This window comes from Microplitis demolitor, chromosome 10 (genome assembly GCF_026212275.2).
Source record: "Microplitis demolitor isolate Queensland-Clemson2020A chromosome 10, iyMicDemo2.1a, whole genome shotgun sequence".
In the NCBI taxonomy this organism is placed as follows: domain Eukaryota; kingdom Metazoa; phylum Arthropoda; class Insecta; order Hymenoptera; family Braconidae; genus Microplitis; species Microplitis demolitor.
This window is the reverse complement of record NC_068554.1, coordinates 5,368,136-5,388,602: the sequence shown is the minus strand read 5'-3', so window position 1 is coordinate 5,388,602 and position 20,467 is coordinate 5,368,136. Positions and strand designations below refer to the sequence as shown.

The window sequence follows — 20,467 nt, the reverse complement described above, 5'->3', positions numbered from 1 at the left end:
AAGATAACCAGACGATTGCTTTATTGAATTTCAAATTCAATGACACTTCAATAAACAATTTAGCTTAGTTGCCCTAAAAAACATAAACAAACACCAGACTATAGATAACAGGCGACAGATTATTTTTAAATATTACAAAAAAAAACTTTTTTTTCTATTTATTAAAATAATATTTGTCTTGAAATACAACATTGTGTTTCAAGTGTTAACATTATGTAATTGTGTTAGACTTAGTAATGCATTACGTAATTATTTCAAGTACGTACAACCTTTATAAAAATATATATATATATATATATATATATATATATGTTTGGAGTTGAGTGAAGAAAATCTCATTTAAAGTTATTATGAAATAGAAAACCGTCAAGAAAAGCCACTTAAAGAGGGACTTAATTAGAATTCTGTCATTTAAAATAACTGTCACCGAAATCATACATAATATGCTTCTCATTTTGTTATTAAACTTGTATAAAATTATAAATGTATATACATATATATAGATGAACCTGGGGTAAAATGAAACACCATTTTACATAAAGAAATTTTTCCTTTTTAGGAGTTAAAAATTCATATCGCACTTAAGTTTTGTTTTAGTTCTCCCTTTAACAAAGTAACGAACCCTTTTAAGAATAAAATTTTTATCACTAAAAATTTCAGTCATGCTATCAAAGTGACTAATTTATCCCATTATATTTTAGACTTCAGTCAACTACCCGTTATAAGCCTGGTCTAGGGGTCGTAGGGTAAATTGTTCTTGTAATTTTAGTCTTCCCTACCGTGCGTTTAGTTTTGTTCTCGACTACTCGTTATAAGCCTGTTTTATTTTATATGACTTTAAACGTCATATTTACGTTTTGTTACATACGTCACTATCCCAATTTTTCTAGTGCTTATAGCGTTAAAATAAATACTTATCTTTTTACACTAATAATAATTGTAATGCAAAAAATTATAATGACAACGGTATTAATTATAGTAATGATAATAATAATTTTATTGATCAACATAATGATCAATAAAACTTTTAAATTGTAACAGAAGCTTTAATTGTAATTAATGATTACAACTATGAACAATAAATAATATTTTACTTAATAATGATTAAATTATTCTCCGCGAAACATCGATAGTAAATTTTCATAATTTCTTTAGATATTTTGTTGCTAGTGTTAGTTTATAATTTAGAGAATTTTAACGAAGGCTTATAACGGGATGTCTGGTACGAAACTCAAAAAGTGGCTAAGTGGGGAAGCTGTTTCGGCTCAGTAACTCTCGATTAAGGGGAAGAGGCTTATGAAGGACAAGTTTACAGCGGGTAGTCGACTGTACTAATAATAGTTAATAATCCCTTTAACTAAAAATTTTAGTGCCCCTATTGCGTAAACTGATCAATTTATCCCACCCTTCTATTACAACCCGTAACTACACGTTTTTGCTAAAAAAAAAAATCACTTCTTTCAGAAATGGTGACTCGTTTAACCCCATGTTGCTCTGTATGAATATATAATATATATTTTATTGAAGATGATACCAAATTTAAATATTCCTCTGTTATATTCTAATCACTATAAATTTGCATAAACATATTGTACGGATAAATTATACCCGGTCTAAGTACACGAATATATAATACTCGGATTAAATTTAATTGGCAAATAATTATTATGATTATCATTATTACAATTGATACCAAGTGTTGAGTATAAGATGATATTGTTGAAATGTTTCTTAATATAAGACATATTTATAGCTGAAAGTAAAACTTTCATAGTTTGTTTTATTTAGATTTTGTACGCTCATTCTTTTAAAGTTTTACGGTCGCTGTGTTGATATCACGTGTCATGTTTATAACGAACAGATTCAGTGTTTCAAATGATTGAACGAGATGAAAGTTTTCGCGTCGGTTCACAGGATAGTCATTATCCGTAGCTTTACTATATGTGTAAATAAATGTTTGCTTGTGTATATATGTGGAAATATAAATATACACTGTGTAAACTTCGTTTGAGTAATGTAATCCATTAGTAATATGAGATATTTCACGAGTGCAAACACCCAAAGCGATACATTTTTGTACTTGTCTTGAAAAACTAACGAGTCAAAAAGCTTTGACGTTAAAAATTGTACTCAATTTTTAACTTTTACACAATGGATTAAGGTTGGATTGAATTTTTTTTTAGTCAAAAACTTTGATTACTTTTGTAACAAAATATGAATTAAGTATTTCCATGAAATTTATCAATAATGATAACAATATAAAGGCTATTATTTATCTTGTAACTTTTTCTAAGGTCATGTCTTAAGATCTCCTAAAGATCAGGCAAAAGGAATCAAATTCATTGATAAAATATTTAAAGTAAAATTATGTGCGCGCTGTATAAAATCTGCAGAGTGAATTCCCCGTGTAAAAAAAATTCGTTTCAAAAAGATTCCAAAAAAGTTCCGCATGTGGAACTTATAAACATGAGACAGATTAGAACTTCGAATAGGACTTTTGTGAAACGTTAGTAATTTTAGTGTGAAAAAAAAGTATTTATAAGCAAATTTAAAGTCGAAAAAAGAGGTTGTTGAAACTTTTTTGGAATTTTTGATGGACGTTTTTTTTTATTCTATAAAAAATTCAAAAGTAGTGATTTTTGAACTATTTTTGCATGTTTCTAGAACGTCTTTATTCTACAAAAGATGCAGAAGTAGTAATTTTGGAATGTTTTTGGAACGTCTTTTTCAGTTCATAAAAAGTCAAAAGTGGTGATTTTAGAATTTTTTTGGTATGTCCATAAAAAAATCCAAAAAAGTTCCAAGAACGTTCTTTTGTTACTCTAAATATGCTCAAAAACTTTTTTTTAACCATCACAATTACTAACGTTCTAAAAAAGTTCCATTGGAAGTTCTAATCTGTCTCATGTTCAGAAATTCTACATGCGGAACTTTTTCGAAATCTTTTTGGAATGAATTTTTTTTACGCATTTTTTTTTTTGAGCAGTTGCTCGGTTCTATTTATTGGAAATTTTCTATTCGATCGCGAAAAAAATTTGGACAAAGTCTCCATTAACTATACAAGTGCAACAAAGACAGTTCCGTTCGTCCCCTCGAGTGCGAGAAAAAATAATGAGACCCCCCTTAATAAATATGAATAAGTACTAGTCTCATTCACACAAATGAATAATTAACTAATTAATTAATTTAAATTTAATGAATGAGTACAATTATATATTTAACATTTTCCACTTGTGAAATACAATTAAGTAGACAGGTCATAGCTTGAAATTATTAAAAAAAAAAACAAATTTATTAATTATCTAGAGTTTTAATTTGATCAGAAACAAAATGGAAGTCTAACAATAAAACCAACTAAGAGCTATCTTAACGTGCAGCATACCAACTTTATATTAAATAAGAATGAAATACACCGATAACTCTTGTCAAGTGTAGAAAATAATCGCGTTAAATTTTAACAACCTCAATTAACTTCACCTTGGCATTTTGCCGACATATCGGTTAACAAAATTTTATCTAAAATTCACCGGTTCGTCATTTATATCAGCCCGTAAAACATTTCACTGCACATGCTCGGCTAATATAATACAGTATATAACATACTATAAAATATCACACATGGGAGCCAAGAAAATGAAATTGAGAACACTAACGGTTTTAAAAAACTACTAAAACTACTATCCACTTAAATGACGTCGGGTTTAACGTCTACCCGTATTTCATACCTGCATCTAAAAGTGAAAGTACTAAGCGTTAATTTAGCATAATATAAATTTATCTGACAGTTTTTAATTGTCATTACTTACAATTTTCTTTCCTCCATATGTAAAATAATATTTCTTATTTAAATTTAAAAACGTAAAACACAGAGATTGTAATTTATACAATCCACGGTTTGTTCATTTTATCCAGCCGTCATAAAATCCATGAGATTATCCCTTGTACTCACATAGTATTTTTATTTTTTTTTTGGACAAAAAATGCATTCGAAACAAACGATGACGAGTTTCAGGTTGTCAGCATCAGCAGTAAAACGCATCATTGAAAATTGTTGAGGCAGTTGGCCCATTGGGCGTTGCAATTATTCGCTTACACATGAATCCATCTTATCATTATTACATATTGCACATTTCTTGGTGCGAAAAATTTTTGCTCGCCCTAAAAAAATTTTTATTTGCTCTAGTATTTTCTCTACAACTTTGGTTTGAAAGTTTTTCACAAATTTTTTGTTTTTTATGCAATATTTGCAAAAAATATGTTTTTATTTTTTTTCTCATTAACTCCTGGAATGATGACTTTTTTATTTTGGGGAGTGATTGTGGGTAACATCATAGACCTTCAACAAAATTTCCACCAATTTTCCAGAAATGTCTCCCATTTCGAAGTTTTAAATGGACTCTAAGAAATTTTTTGCAAAACGAAAATTTTCTTTATCCACATGGTAAAAAATATTTTGCAGATATCACTATGCCAGTATGGACGTGAACGCCATACTATGAAGTATCGAAGATTTCTATACTTTGTAAAATTGTATGTTTAGATGATTCGACCATTGCGGGAATAGTAACAATGTATTGCAATGCGCCATGGCGATAGTTGTCGTGATCGCCGCAATGTCATTATGGCCGTCAGACCCAGGCTTCGTTGCCATATCCACAATGCTTTTGGCAGATAAACCTAGTCCAACGACATCTATATTGTTTTGACAGTGATACGATAGTATACATCGATTGGCATGCCAAAAGTTATGGCGGGAAAAACGTAGCATTGTGCCCTCGACATTGTAGTATGGGTCTCAGGACCATGTTGTTTTGCCATGCTTGCTATGCATACGTGTGAGGAATACAATAGTTCCAGTTTTACACAGTATAGTAAATAACGCCATACTTCTGGGACTCGTTACAATACTGTCTTGGAATATTTCACATACTATTTTAGTATCTGTTTAGAAACTATACCAGTATTGTGTTGAACGCCATGTGTTTCCTACCATGCAAGAAAAAACTTTTTGGCGCAAGAAATTTTTTTTAGTTCTAAGATAACTTTTGCCTTCATTTCACAACAAAAAATTATTCTTGCCAAGAAATCCTTTGTTTCTGTGCAGGTTTCATGAAAGTTTGTAATATTATCAGTATTATTTTTTTTTAAATTCTTCAGTTACTATAGTGGTTCCTTTGTGTGTTACCTCCTTGATCATCAGCAGCCTCTCCTTGATGCTCCTTTCCTTGCACGACTGCACGTCGATTAACCCTCTCTCCTCTTAATTTATCCTGTTCTTTACTCTTTACTCTTTCCTTTTCGAATACAAGTTTACACTGTACTGGCTTACACTGTACACACTCCTCAGTGTGCCATCCACATTTACATCCACATCCCTCCAAGGCAATGCACTTGGAAAGAACGTTGACCCGACAACGTGTAGTTCTGGGTTCTCAGTTGGTACTCTCCGTGCCGTGGAACGAGCTCTACTCGATTCCCTCTTTTCCTTATATTCGCACACCTAATTTATCAACTATTTTTTTTTATTAAACTTGTTATCATAACCAAAAAATTAATTTTGTTTATCTATTATCTAAATTTTTTAAAAGTTATTTTAATTAAGTAATTAAATTTAATCAGTTATTTATAAATTTAATTAATAATTGAATTGAGTTAATTAGTTTTTTATTAAATAAAAAATTAATAATGCATAATTTGACAAAATTATTAAGTCTGGAGTGAAATTTATAATCTAATGGAGATTTAATTATAAAAAAAATAATGCGCACATAGAAAAGAGACAGAGACAGAAATAGAGATTGAGATCGAGACAGAAATAGATATAGAGATAGAGATAGAGCGGATTAACTAGAGTTTTCATTATAATATCACGCCCGAGAAGCATTGTTCTATGTGGCACATTAAGGCATGTGAATAAAATTAGGTCAAGTAGCGATTAACCTCGTGGAGGAGCAGCTATAGTATAAAGTGTAGCTGGCCCCGAGTTTGCCGATCCACCCAAGTGGATACGTCTCTACAGTCTCCGACGATGAGGAGAGTTTCAGTAAGAGTGAGAGTTGAGATATGATGACGCTGGCTTGTTATTTTTTTAAAAGACGTTGACAGTCTTGACACTATTGACAAACTTAATTTATTTTTTTTTTTAATTGCTCACTAATAAATTCGACTTTCTGTTAAATATCATAGTCAACAAATAGAGGGAACTAGACACGATGAAATAGTTGAGTAAATAAAATTTACAAAATTTGCATTTTATGATTTCATTTGAATGGCGTCAGAGGAAAACATAAAATTTTTGTAACATTTTATGATGTTTCAAAGATGAGACATTCCTGTGAGTGACGGGCGGAGATTTTGATTCATTTTCTGACACTTTTAAATATTTAATGGCTATTAGAGACAAATATATAAAATTAAATATGTTATTTTATGACGAGTTAAAGGCTTTCTAATGTGGTAATCAAAAAATTACGAACTTTGACTGACTGTTGGTTTAAATTCATGTCCGACTACATCGAAATTTTGATTGACTAGAGATGGAAAATTTGATTTATTTTTTATTCAGAAGGATTGAATTTTGCTGCAAGAATTTATAGAAAATATTTTAATTGTCAACGAGTTGAAAATTTTTCGTATATGAATTTTTAAAGATTGCAATGGTTTGGACTATTGTAGCGACAAGACAGAAAAATAGTCGATGGTTTTTTAGAAAAAGTAAACGAAAATTTGAAAAATTTTATTTTTATACAAATCAATTATTTACCTGAAGATCGAAATGTTCTTTGCGCAGTGAAAATAAAAAAATTTCATGTGATTGGATTGCTGAAAGGCTGACATACTAGCATTCATTCGAAATATTTCAGAAATCTTGATCCAGTAGATTTTTTACTTTTCCATCTGTTTTTTTATTTTTTTTTCCGCGAAAAACGTTCCGATCTTTAGGTACATATTCAATTAATGAATCTTGAGGAGAAGTGTTTCATTAATTTTAGTTTTTCACAGAAAAATAGAAAAACAAAAATTTCAGTCTTATGTAGTAACGCGGCGCTTCGAATAGAAAACTGGAAAAATTTTCAAAAATTATGTGAAAATTACAGTTTCAAAAAGTAATTTTATTGAATGAAATTTTCAGTAGTGTTTTACAGTTTCAGATTAACTATTATTTAAATTTTTAATAAAATCCTGAAGCTACTAGTGGAAACTGTAATTCTTACAGAATTTTTTTCAAATATTTCCAATTTTCTATTCGAAAAACCGCGTAAATGTACGAAATTTTAATTCTAATTTTTTCTGTATTTTTTTGACTACTCAGCAATTAGTTAAAATAAAAATTAGAAATTTACGATATAAATTTAAATATAATATATGTAGTATAATATTTATAAGAAAATAAATTTTGAAACAGATTATTCAGCACGTATTTGACGTTGACATTTATCCTGATATTGTTTTGTTCCGAAATAGTGAAGGGAATATATTTGTAAACATGAGATACAAAAAAAATATTAATTATTTTCTCGTTGAATAAATATTTCCTTTTGATAAATTATTAAATATGTATATTTAAATATTTTTGCAATAATGGTGATAATAATTATAATGATGAAATAATATTTTCCATTCCGAAAATTAGATTCACGTTTTCCATTAAAACCATTCCAGTTGAATTAAACGTATCCACTCGAGTACGATTCAAAATATGTTATTACCTGTATGGATATAATATAATTCCAATGTTAATTTTTTTTTTTTAATTATACTGTTGACTGTTTAATACAAAATTGAAATTTGTAATCAACCAGGTGAAAATACTCTTTCATTTACCAGATACAAATTTTAAATTCATTATTTTTATATATAAAATAAATAAACCAATTTATTAAATTACGACCTTTGTTATTTCAAATGAAAATGTTTTTAATTTAAATATTGTTCGATGCTCTCGATTACTTTAATTTCAATTAATTGTTTCATATCTAAATATTATGGTAAAATAAATAAATAAATATTTATTGTAGAAGAGAAACCGGAAAACTGAGTTCCGGAAATTCATTTTTTTTATTTTACTATAGAAAATTTTGGGATTTTTCCTCTTACAAATTTTCAAATGCTATAAAAAAAATTTTTTCTCAATTCCGGGCAAAATGAAGCTTTCGAAAAATTCGAGAAATTATTTTATTTTATATTTTTAATACAACTTAACTAGTAATTCTCTTATGAATTTAAGGTGTCTGGTAACTCGTGCCGTTTTTCATGCCTATTTTCTTGAGAAAAGTCATTTTTTAAAAGTCCGCCATTTTGTTATTTTTCGATAAAATTTCATAATTCTAGTTCCGACCAGAACGACATATCTATAGATTAAGAATATTCAAGAATTTTTTATTTCAGTTGTCCCCAAATTACCTGGGCCATCCTCGCGCTTTTTTTTTTTTTTTTTTGAGGCGCCAACTTTGCCATTTCTTCAAAAAAAAAAAAAAAATATTTTTATAACCTTAAGATGTGACTAAAAAAATATCAAAAATTCAAAACTTTATTTGTTTTTTCTCAAAAAAAAGGCCTCCAAAAATAGGCATGAAAGATGGCGTGAGTTATCAGACTACGACCTTAAGCAGAAAACTCATTTGTGATACAGTTTCAAAAAAAATGTATTGGCTTTTTAGGACTGACTATTCAAAAAATTTCTATTCCTCTCCCTAATTTTTAAAAATTTTTTATCATCATCCATTTTACGGCAGTGAATTTTAACGACCAAAATTAGTCATAAAAAAAGTAATTTATCGTCAAACAAACAAATAAAGGAATAAAATTTTTGTAAAACAATAAAAACAAAAACGGATATTTGTCTGCTTCAGACAATTTTCTGCTTTACAACTGCTGAAACTAGTTTGCAACTTTAGCAAGTTACAGGGTCTTGATACGCCAACTAGACTAGACTAGATGGAGATGCGTCCATTTGCTTGGTCAACCGTCGAACTTTGCTCTTAGTACTTGTAGAAGATTATATTGCCGGCTCTAAATATAAACGAGATGTGAATTTACTGTTTTTTTAAAATTCCACCGTTATCTAGATCACTAAAAAAAATTACCCTCATAAATATGTTTATCTAATTACTAATGGACAGTTCCAGCCACTTGAATTTTTATTAATTATCAAACATTTATTGCATTAGCCTTAACTACGTCTATTTATCTAGAATAATAATATTTTAATACACATGTACACATAACGTCCTTATAAATTTTATTTAAATTACTTAAAGATACTTTTAAGTGAAAATACGATAAATGTGACTGATAAATATTCATTACGCTGACCGTTTGTCCAATCAACCGTGTATAAGTGAGAGTCAATTTTAAATCGACGCAGTGTTTTATTTCGTACTCTTTAGAGCTTAAAAAAAAAAAATTTATAAATATGCCTCTAGCCACTCGTAAATTGGTCTGTTTAATTAAAGCCTTCTACTCTGAACTTTTTTTTTTTTTTTTTTTTTTTTTTTTTATATAAATAAAGAAAAAAAAATGAGTTCTTCCGAGTGGATTTCGGAGCGTCAGTTATCGAAATCAAATAATCGATTGAGACTTGTTAGTTGTTAATGCAATCATATCTTTATTATCTGTTTATATCAGTAACGAACGTTACGGAAACGAATCGGCTTATAAATTTAATTATTTTTAAGTTTATGTATGTATGTATATATATTTTGGTGGACGTTAAAAATTAAATTTTCTGAGGCCCCATAAAAAGCTTCTTTTTAGTGAAAAAATATGGGGGTAATTTGGTTTTTTTCTTTTTAAGTAAAAAGAAGACATGCCTCAGATCAAAGTTCATCTTTCGATACAATCACGGTTTTTTATAAATATCTCATGAAATATGCAGGTTAACGAAAAAAATCATAGGAACAATTTTGTAGGAAATTGAATTTTTGACAAAAAAGGTCATGTTCGTTTTTGTTATAAAATGTGCCTTTATGAAGATATTTAAAAAACACTTTTTTAGATCTTATCAACTGAGCATTCAAATCTAAAAATTTTTTTTTAAAAATATCTTCATAAACACAAATTTAAAAAAAAAAAAAATGAACATGACCTTTTTTGTCAAAAATTCAATTTCCTACAAAGTTGTTCCTATTGTTTTTTCCCTTAATCTGCATATTTAATGAGATATTTAAAAAAAAGCGCGATTGCATCGAAAAACTTTTTTTTACTTAAAAAGAAAAAACCAAATTCCCCACGTATTTTTTCACTAAAAAGAAGCATTTTATGGGGTGTCTGATAAAATTTAATTTTAAACGACCACTCTAATATATATTCAAATTTATTTTATTTTCTTTCATCAACTCAGTAATTTGTTTTTATTATTTCATTTAATTATACAATTTCATTTAAATAATGTTTTTGTTTGTTTTACTTTATTTAGTGTAAAGTTATAGATATTAAATTTGTTAGTGAATGAGTTTCCAATTACTTGGCTTCAGAAATCCAATAGTAGAAATTTCTACAAGCTATAAAGTAAATTTATCTGTAACTAGTTTTGATAACAATAAAAACACAATTTTATTTTGACTGAAAGATATTAATTAATTTGTGAATTGAATGTAAAGTTTAATTTACCGAAACTTTACAACCAAGTGTTGACTTTATCAAAATTTCAAGAAACAAACTGATTTTTTTTTCCATATTTCCATCTATTGATTAAAATTCACCTGGAATTTAATTCATATTTTGAATTTTATTATTTAAAATTATTATTATTATTAACTTTGATATTGAGTGACAGCTTTTTTATTCACTAGCAAAACCATCAATTAATTTTATTTATAAAATTCTCAATAAATGAAATCCACTGGAAATTTTCCATTAATTTTTCATTTTAAGTAATAAATATCTCAATTTATATTTTATTATTTTAAAATTCATTATTTTTATCATAGGTTACCAAAAAAATATTAAATTAAAATCCAATAGCACGGAAGTGTTCACGATATTGGAAAATAATAGCAAAGTACTAAATTAAAAAAGTTAAATAAAAACGTCGGAAATTTGATGAGTGAATCAACACATATGATGATTTGTACATAGAATTAATAAAATATGTACTGAGATTTTAACTGAGACCCCGGGGACAGGATTTTTAGTGAACGTGTCCCTCAAGTATTGTGTGTCATCTCGCGAGCCGCTTAAATATTCAGAGCGCGACTACAACTGCGTGGTCTGTATGTCATGTTCATCGGGCTTAAAAAGTTGAGAAAAAAGTCCACAATAGGAAGAAAACAAAAACATATATGATACAAATCATACGTGCTTTATTTTCAAATGTATTTTTATCATGAGATAATAATGATAATAATAATCTGTTATCCCACTCGAAAAATTTCAATAAGGTCATTGAAAAATTGCAAGTCGTTAAAATTGAATGAGTTGTATTCAGAGGAACACACCCACCTATATATATTTATTATAAATATATATATGTATAGAGAGAGAGTCAGCAAAAAAGAGAAATGTGTTGACTCACCTAAGATACTCAAACCATTCCCCATTTTGTTGGGCCAAGTCTTCTTCTTCATCTTTTTCTTCTTTTTCTTCTTCTTCTTCTTCTTCTTCTGATGCTGCTGCTGTTGTTATCTTCTATCATAATCATATTTATATTTCACTCTCGGCTGTGTTGCCTTCAACAGGTGTGCTCGAGTTGCGCACTCTCTCAAAAAGTACTGTGATGGTGGTTAGAGAGATTCAAAGCTAGCGAGATGATGATAATGATGATCATCACCGCGAATAATGCTTTTTCCACTAGATATCACATTTAGATACGCTAGACCAGATATCGTTGAAAAAATATATCTTCATTTTATTTTATACTGAAATATTATTTCAGCTGGTATTCAATATAGACGTCTCTCTTTTAGTTAATTTCATATAGAAATTTAATTATTATATTTGTCTTCATAATGAAATTTTCATTTAATTCTCTCATAACATATTTAATTAGTCGAGTTCATTCTGAAAATATCATCGCGGTACAAAGGTATATGCAGATAAGGAAAAGGGGGGCAAACAGGGTCACCCTAAAAATTTGGAAAAATTTTTTATGTGATCAAAAATTGTTTCGAGTCGTCATTTACGACTCTTGTTATCACTTTTGTACAATTTTGAATTTCTCAAAATATTTTTTCAGGAATTTTTCAATAGACTCAATATCGACGTTCTAAATAGCAAATTGTCTAACTTAATATTTTTCATAAAGTGATTCTATGCAATTTTCAGATAGTAATAGGCAGAAAAAATATTATTTGAGTAACCTAGACAAAAATATTATGCATATACTAGATATGGAATTGATTTTTAGATGAAAAAAAAATTTTAAATTACTTTTTTTTCGTATAAATGCAGGGTTTTCTGAAATGGAGTTAGACCATTTGCTAATTAGAACATCGATGTATTGTTAGCCGCAAAAAAATATAAACATAGACTTCTTCACTATATTCAAATTTTATATGTTATTTATTTTATATAAGCAATTCTATTGTACTCATTTTTGTTTTTAATAAAAATAAAACAATAACTTCCCGAATTGTTCGAAAACCTTCGATTTTTTTAGCGGGAAATTAAGATTTTTTTTTTTCACTTTTTTTTGGGGACGGTTTGTTTTGGCCGCTCAGAGAAAAACATATTTTTTGTAGCAACTGAAAATTTGGTTCAAATAGAAACCAAAAAAAACTAAATTGTATTCAAATACGCGCGCCCTTTTTCTATATTCTATAAAATTTTTATACTTTCCTTAAAAATTGATACAAATCTTAATGTTGGATGTTATTTAGAAAACTAAAATTATAAAATAAAATATACTATTAATATTCAATAAAAGGACTTATATTAACTATAAAAATATATGAGGGTATATAATCAGAAATTGAAGAATTTTTATTTTATTAAACCTGACCATTTATAGAGAATAAAATTATGTTAGGACATTTCTTTTTATAAATCCCTGACAAATTCAAGTACCCTTTATTGAATATAAAATTCCGAATCCTCGACAAATGATAGGGAGTATAATAGCAGAAGTAAAAATAAAAAACGTTAAAGATGAAATTTATTTTCGCACAAACGATTGAAGTTGACATCCTTTTTGGACAATAGCGAGAACAAGAAAACCCGTGGAACTCGGCAATTGGATTTAGAAGATTAATTACTTTAATACGTCTATTCATAATATGACAATACCACTGATAGTCTTTCTGAAATTTTTGCTTCAATTGTACCCGCGATTTCGTAATGAATTAAATTAAAAGAGTTCAATTTTTTTTAAGTCGTCTATTTTTTCATTTAATTAAAATTTTAATAATAAAATTAAATCATGTTTACTTATCACCGCAAGTCTACTCATTACTCATATAATTCAAAAGCACATTTAGTTTTCGTATTTAATCTGCTTGAACCAAATTTTAATTGGAAACTTACTCAACAAAATTTTTGATTACTAAATCAAAAAAATTTAAAAAGTCCTTTCTGAAGAAATAAAGAGGGAATTAAAATTAAAACACCCGTACAAAGCAATTTTAATTAAATCCTCAATTATGTTTGAATGTGTGCCGATAATCACTCACTACATAACAAAGGAATTTGTTTGATAATCCAATTGAAATTCCGACTAAGAGTTTCGTAAGACTGAAATAGACTAGCGTCAGAACAAAGGAATGAATACGAGTAGTTTAGTATTGCAATAGCGCATGGCAATTATACGAATCCTATTTGTAATTATCGACAGCAACAATAAACTTGTACAGGTTTATCGTTTCTAAAGTGCTTAGAAGTCGTGAATATTGTTGATGATGTGGTTTTGGATGCATTTAAATCCGATGAGTGATCATACTCAATACATTGCATGCAACAGTACATATGTAAATTTACAGTTAGAGTTACACAACCGTTGGAAGCTTTCAAATCCACGTCAATACAAATATAATCCGCGGTTTTATTTGTTTTTAATTTACCTTTTACTATGAGTTTTGTTCATTTTGGGAAGAGTATTAATCAATGAATGCTTTAATGTTGCAGGTGAAACGAATGAAAAGAGAGTTAAATAATTACAATCAGCAGGGGTTAGAAGAGTGGCTGGATAGTGGCGCTAGGGGGAGAGGAAGGATGAGCTAGCAACATGTGGAAGAACCATAATCGGGGTGGCCAGTCCACCTGGTCGTGGATGTGGCTGTGGTTGTGGTTTATCGCGGCTGCAGTTGGCTCAGCATCTTCCGGTGTGCACATAAATTCACTCGACTCAAACAGTCCAGACACAGATGACCCTATAAGTAGGATAGCAACAGCCAATGCTGGGTCTCTGCCGGCTCATTTGAATCATCAGTCATCGGCGACGCTGAGCATCGGTGGCCACAAAAGTAATGAAATCCATTTTCTGCAGTTCACTAAAATTCAGTACAATGTCACGATTCCAGAGAACTCGATCGGCAAGACTTACGTCTCGTCTGACGAAGAGAAGATGGGCATCAGTCTGCCCTATTCACTGTCGTCGTCATCTTCGTTGAAACGTGATCAGATAGATATTAAGTTTCGTATTGTGGGCGGAGATCGGGACAAGTTATTCAAGGCCGAGGAACGGACGGTCGGTGACTTTTGTTTTCTCCTTGTGCGGACTCGTACCGGGAATGTCGTGGTATTAAATCGGGAGCGTAAAGATCGTTATGTGTTACAAGTGCGGGCAACTTGGACGTGGAGAAATATTGTATCCAGAGGCAATAGTAATAGCAAAGCGGGAGCTCCAGGAGCTGCAGGAGCAACAATTGTCCACCAGGAGACAGAAACTACAGTGGTTGTTACTGTACTCGACACCAATGACCTCAACCCGCTGTTCGTACCTAACGAGTATATAGAGACAGTTACAGAAGATACGCCGTTGCATAGAAGTATCCTTAAAGTTGTGGCTGAGGATGCCGACTTGGGCAGAAATGGCGAGATATACTACAGCTTTGCCGAGGAGACTGAACAATTTGCTGTGCATCCGGTCACCGGGGTCATCACGCTCACCAGGCCACTTAGGTTTGTATTTACATTTCAATGACGACATGCTCCATAGAATTAGCTTTGCCTCTTAGTCTATACCCCACTAAACAATAAAAAACATAAATAATATAAGTAATACCCATTAGGAATTCATATTGCTACATGCTGAAGATCGGTAACCTTTTCGAAATTATCATTTGTTATTCCACAGATGTTTATACCATTTCCTGTTCACGTTTTATTGGTCCAATTATTTTACAGTGTCTGCTTTACAATGCAAATTATACTTTAGAGACAATAATAAAGTTTTAAGATTTGTTTTCTTCTTAAATGTTTAAATTGACATTAGAAATTTCTAGAAGTAGGCTTTCCGATAAACTCCTGATATGTTGAATATTTATGATGTTTTTCATGTTAAACCAGTAGGGAATAGCTTTTATAAATTTTTTGAATTTATACCATGGAAAACAATGATGGTTATTTTTTCAGATACGTGGAACGTGCCATCCACGAGTTAGTAGTCGTGGCAAAGGATCGAGGTGCCCTGGACCGAGGGGTCGGCACGAATCGGGCAAGTACGGCTAGGGTCACCATCAGGGTCCAGCAAGTAAACTTGTATGCGCCAGAAATATACGTTAATCATTTGCCGGACGTTGTAGAAAATTCAAATGCCGATGTGTATGCCATAATACGTGTTGTCGACCGCGACGAGGGTATACATGGAGAAATAGCCAGCTTGGACATTGTTGGCGGTGATCCAGATGGTCACTTTCGCGTGAGACCTGGTCATAAGCCTGGTGAATACACCATTGAAATTTTACATTTGCTAGATCGCGAAGGCGCGAGGCAGGGTTACAATTTGTCGCTACGTGCCATTGACAGAGGAACGCCACAGAGATTTAGCCACAAAATAGTACCAGTTCATTTGTCTGACGCCAATGACAATGCCCCTGTTTTTAGTCATGAATTGTATCAAGTTGATGTTTCGGAAACAGCACCAATCAATACCCCGTTGATTAAATTAAAAGTTACGGATGCTGATGAGGGTAAAAATGCACTTGTTTCGTTGGAAATTGTGGGAGGAAATGAAGGCGGAGAATTTCATGTTAATGCTGATACTGGAATGCTTTACACTGCGGTACCACTTGATGCCGAAACCAAAACCCTCTATACGCTAACGGTTTCTGCGGTAGATCAGGGTAATACTGGAACACGAAAGCAGTCGTCAGCAAAAGTTAAAATAAATGTTCTAGATGCTAATGACAATGATCCGATATTTGAAAATTCCGAAATGACTGTAGAAATAGACGAAAACCAACCGATTGGTACTAGTGTAATTAAAGTTACGGCACGTGATAAAGACTCTGGTGAGAATGCTTATATATCATATTCGATAGATAACATCGAAAAAATTCCATTCGAAATAGATCCGTTTAGCGGTTTGATAAGAACCAAACAAGTATTAGATTATGAAACAATGAAACGTGAATATATATTATCAGTACGTGCTAGTGATTGGGGATTACCGTATCGTCGTCAAACCGAAATGCAATTACGTGTTAAAGTACGTGATATAAATGACAATAGACCACAATTTGAAAAAATTGATTGTATTGTTCGAGTATCACGTTTCATTCCAATTGGCTCGGAGATTTTAACCATTTCGGCAATTGATCTTGATGCTGGCAATATCATTAATTATCGAATTGAATCAACTGACGACGATTCCTGTTTTTCACTAGATTCTGTTTCCGGTGTATTGTCATGTATTTGCGATTTAACTGACATAAATGCAGCGGAAATGCACGTTAATGTAACAGCAACTGACGGTACACATTTCGCTGACATAAATGTTATACGTGTGCAGCTGGTTAATACCAAGAGAAACTTGGGCTCTCAAGGGAAAATACTTGACAACGAAACTGGTGCATTCAAGTGTCATGATACAGGTGTTGCAAGGCGGCTTACTGATGCTATCGAGCAAGCTGAAAAAAATAACCAGCCGTCACACAGCCATGATCGACATACGCTTACACCGCGTCGTTACGGCGGGAATGTACATGCACCAGAATTCATTGACTTCCCGACTGAAATTAAAGTCAATGAGTCTGTTAAATTGGGCACTACTTTGGTTCGTATACTTGCCAAAGATCGTGACCTTGATTACAATGGCAAGCTGGTATTTGGGATAACAAATGGAGATCGTGATTCGGTATTTTCAATAAATCAAGAGACTGGTGATCTAAATGTCATTGGCCACTTAGACCGTGAAAGAGAGAACGAATACTTTCTCAATATAAGTGTCTATGATTTGGGTAAACCCCAAAAGTCAGCATCTAAAATGTTGCCAATAGTCGTGCTGGATGTTAATGACAATGTGCCAAAGTTCGAAAAACCCCTGGCAAGTTTCAAGATATCGGAGAACGCGTTAAATGGCACAAATGTATTCCGTGCCAATGCTACGGATGCAGACTTGGGTGAGAACGCACGCATCACATACTCGTTAGTCACTGAAACAAAAGATTTCCGTGTTGATCCAGTGTCCGGTGTGCTGAGTGTTTATGGGAAATTAGACCGTGAGAGACAAGAAATATACGAACTTAAAATACGTGCTAGTGATAATGGTGGTTCGGGTGAAGTACCACCACTTTATTCGGACGCTCTTGTTCGCGTTACGGTTGATGATATTAATGATAATCCGCCAACATTCCCATTGCCAAGTTACTCTGTTAAAGTACGTGAGGATATTCCAGTATGGAGTGTTGTGGCAATAGTCGAAGCCACTGACCCCGATGAAGGTCCCGGTGGTGAAATTGAATATTCATTGTCAGATACCATGGACAGTGAAGGCTACTTTAAAGTCGATCAACTATCAGGTACTGTTAGGACTACGAGGACACTAGATTTCGAACAGCGTCAAGTCCATACTATTACAATAGTCGCGAAAGATCGCGGCGAACCTTCACTGTCGTCGGAGACAATGTTGATAATAGAAGTCGTTGACGTTAATGAAAATCTCCATGCCCCTGTTTTTGACGACTACATTGTGGCGACAAGTGTAGCAGAAAATCAACCAGTCGGTACACTAGTGACAACAGTGCGCGCCAAAGATGTCGATCCTGCAGGTCCAGATTCGCGAATCGGTTACAGCATTCGTGGAGGCGATGGAATGGGACTATTTACTATTGATGACGAAGGTAAGTTACTAAAAATGTGTATTTTTGTTTAAATTTATCAATAGCGATAGATTAATTAAATGTATAGTGTGTTTTTGACTGAAAAAAAAGTATTATTTCAATTTAACGATACTCAGTAATGGTCATTGAAGAATAATGGGCCTTCAGAGAGAGTGCAATGACAATAAATTCAAAGGCTGGCTGACGCTTCGATACCCAGTTACACATTTTAGGCGATAAAACACTGCAGGGAATGAAAGTGAGATATAGCCAGCGAATAAACGAACAAACGGAGGAAACAAGTGTAGACCACGAATCCGTGTCGTGGATCGGTCACGTCCGTGGACTTTCCCATGCTCATGGGGGCTCGTGTTACTAAATGTCTTTGTTCTATTACACGGTACTATATCTTCATAGCAGCCAGTAGTCCTCTATGGGAATATATATTGATCTTAGGGTTAAAATAAAAAATATAATACATTGTCCGAAGGTAGATATGCATATTCACCGGATGCTAAATATTCATAAGTAAATCTCATGTGATAGGTAACACATATCGGTAATACGACACCACCCTGTTGGACTTGTAATATACGTATTGTGCATACTCTCGATGATATACACATATGTATATATATATATATATGTATACATGGAAGTCTTGTTAATTTATTTAACTTGGCTTCATCACGTTCATCTTTCGTTTCAGACAACTCATGAATCATTCATACAATCATCAAGTTAAAATATTTAGTAATATATAATACACTAGATCCTATAAATAGATAAGATAAAAATTATTTATTATTTTTATTATTTGATTCACTTGTTTATTATTCAAATTAGCAGTAATATTTAAATTAAATTTTAGTATTGAAATTTAAAAATTTTTTGTTAAATTCAACACAAATCGTATTACAAACGGTCTACACAAATTTTTGTATTAATTAAACACAATGAGTTTGTATTGATTTTTAGCACAAATTTTATGTTAAATAATTGAACACGAAATCGGTTATTTTGACAGAAAATTTGTGAAAATTTAACAGACTTTTCGTGTTAAAATTAACTAATAAATATAAGCACATAACCTAACCAACTCAAGTACACTGATCTAACTTTAGAACAACTTTTGTCGATTAGCAAACAATTAGTTCGATTTTCAGTGATTTTTCTAAAAAAACACAGCTACAAATTATCCTCCTGTAAAATGAGAATAAAAAAATCATTGAACCTGATCATAAAAATATTATCTATGGTTATATTTAATTATAAATCAATTATAATCCAAGTTTCCTTGCAGACAATGCTTTGCTTGGTTATAGTAATGAAGAAACGCACGAGAGTGTTTAGCTAAACAACACAAATTTAGTGTTAATTTTCGAATAACACAAGAAATGTCTAATATTACAGATTTTCTAATCATTTAACATAAAAAATCAGTTAAAGAAAAATAATACTAACGGTTTGTGTTGAATTAACAGATTTCTGTGTTGAAAATCAACAAAAAATTTAACCAAATAATTTTTCAACACAAATACACAAAATTTCTAACTGTGTATTTTTCAAATAATTATATAAGAAACAGTTGTCTGTAGATTGTTTTATTCGAGTAATAATCCAGCTAATTTAAAATATATGAACCTATGCTATTCCATTGAATAAAATGAAAGTAACGCACGATTACATAAAACATGATGTCATATCCATTTAGACGACATTTTCCCCGATCAACAATTACTCTAGCGTACTTTCAATTCATTTCTCCAGTCAATCTACCGGTTAGACTAACGAGTCAACTAGCCTTTAACCGAATACACTGAGACATATGCGTGAGTGCGTGTGGCCTTACACTACCGCTATATATTTATACATATGACGTCATTTTCGCCGCCCTCGCAGTCTTCTTTCATAAACCGGTACCCACATTATTTCACGAGATGTCGACGCTCGCGGCGCCAAGTACCCAGCATTATGTACACAGTCAAAGATTCCGAAGGGTTCTGTGTGGGTGGTAAGACAATAATGAATCCGATCACGTGATTATATATTTTTATTTTTAAATACATTATTTTTAACCCAGACATTTAATTTTAAACAAGTCATTACAGCGATTTTATTTTTTAACCGCGTGAAAATTTTAAGACAGCCGGCTATGAAAAATTACACGATGGGTTTAATTGAAGCGTGAATTAAATACGAGTTTTTCTACGGTTCAATTCAGCTGATAGCTTGATAGCTCAATCTTTCACTCTTATTTTTCTTTTATTTTT

General features: G+C 31.4%; 1 protein-coding gene across 5 annotated transcripts in view; it reads left to right on the top strand.

Annotated features, from left to right (window-relative positions):
• Window positions 1-20,467, top strand: part of LOC103580322 (fat-like cadherin-related tumor suppressor homolog) — a 195,004-nt gene that overhangs the window by 48,333 nt on the left and 126,204 nt on the right. For all 5 annotated transcript variants that reach the window (XM_053742541.1, XM_053742540.1, XM_053742539.1 and 2 more), the window contains exons 2-3: window positions 14,059-15,054; window positions 15,508-18,215. In XM_053742541.1, coding sequence (XP_053598516.1) covers window positions 14,159-15,054; window positions 15,508-18,215 — 3,604 coding nt within the window. In that variant the 5' untranslated portion in view covers window positions 14,059-14,158. The remainder of the gene's footprint in view (window positions 1-14,058; window positions 15,055-15,507; window positions 18,216-20,467) is intronic.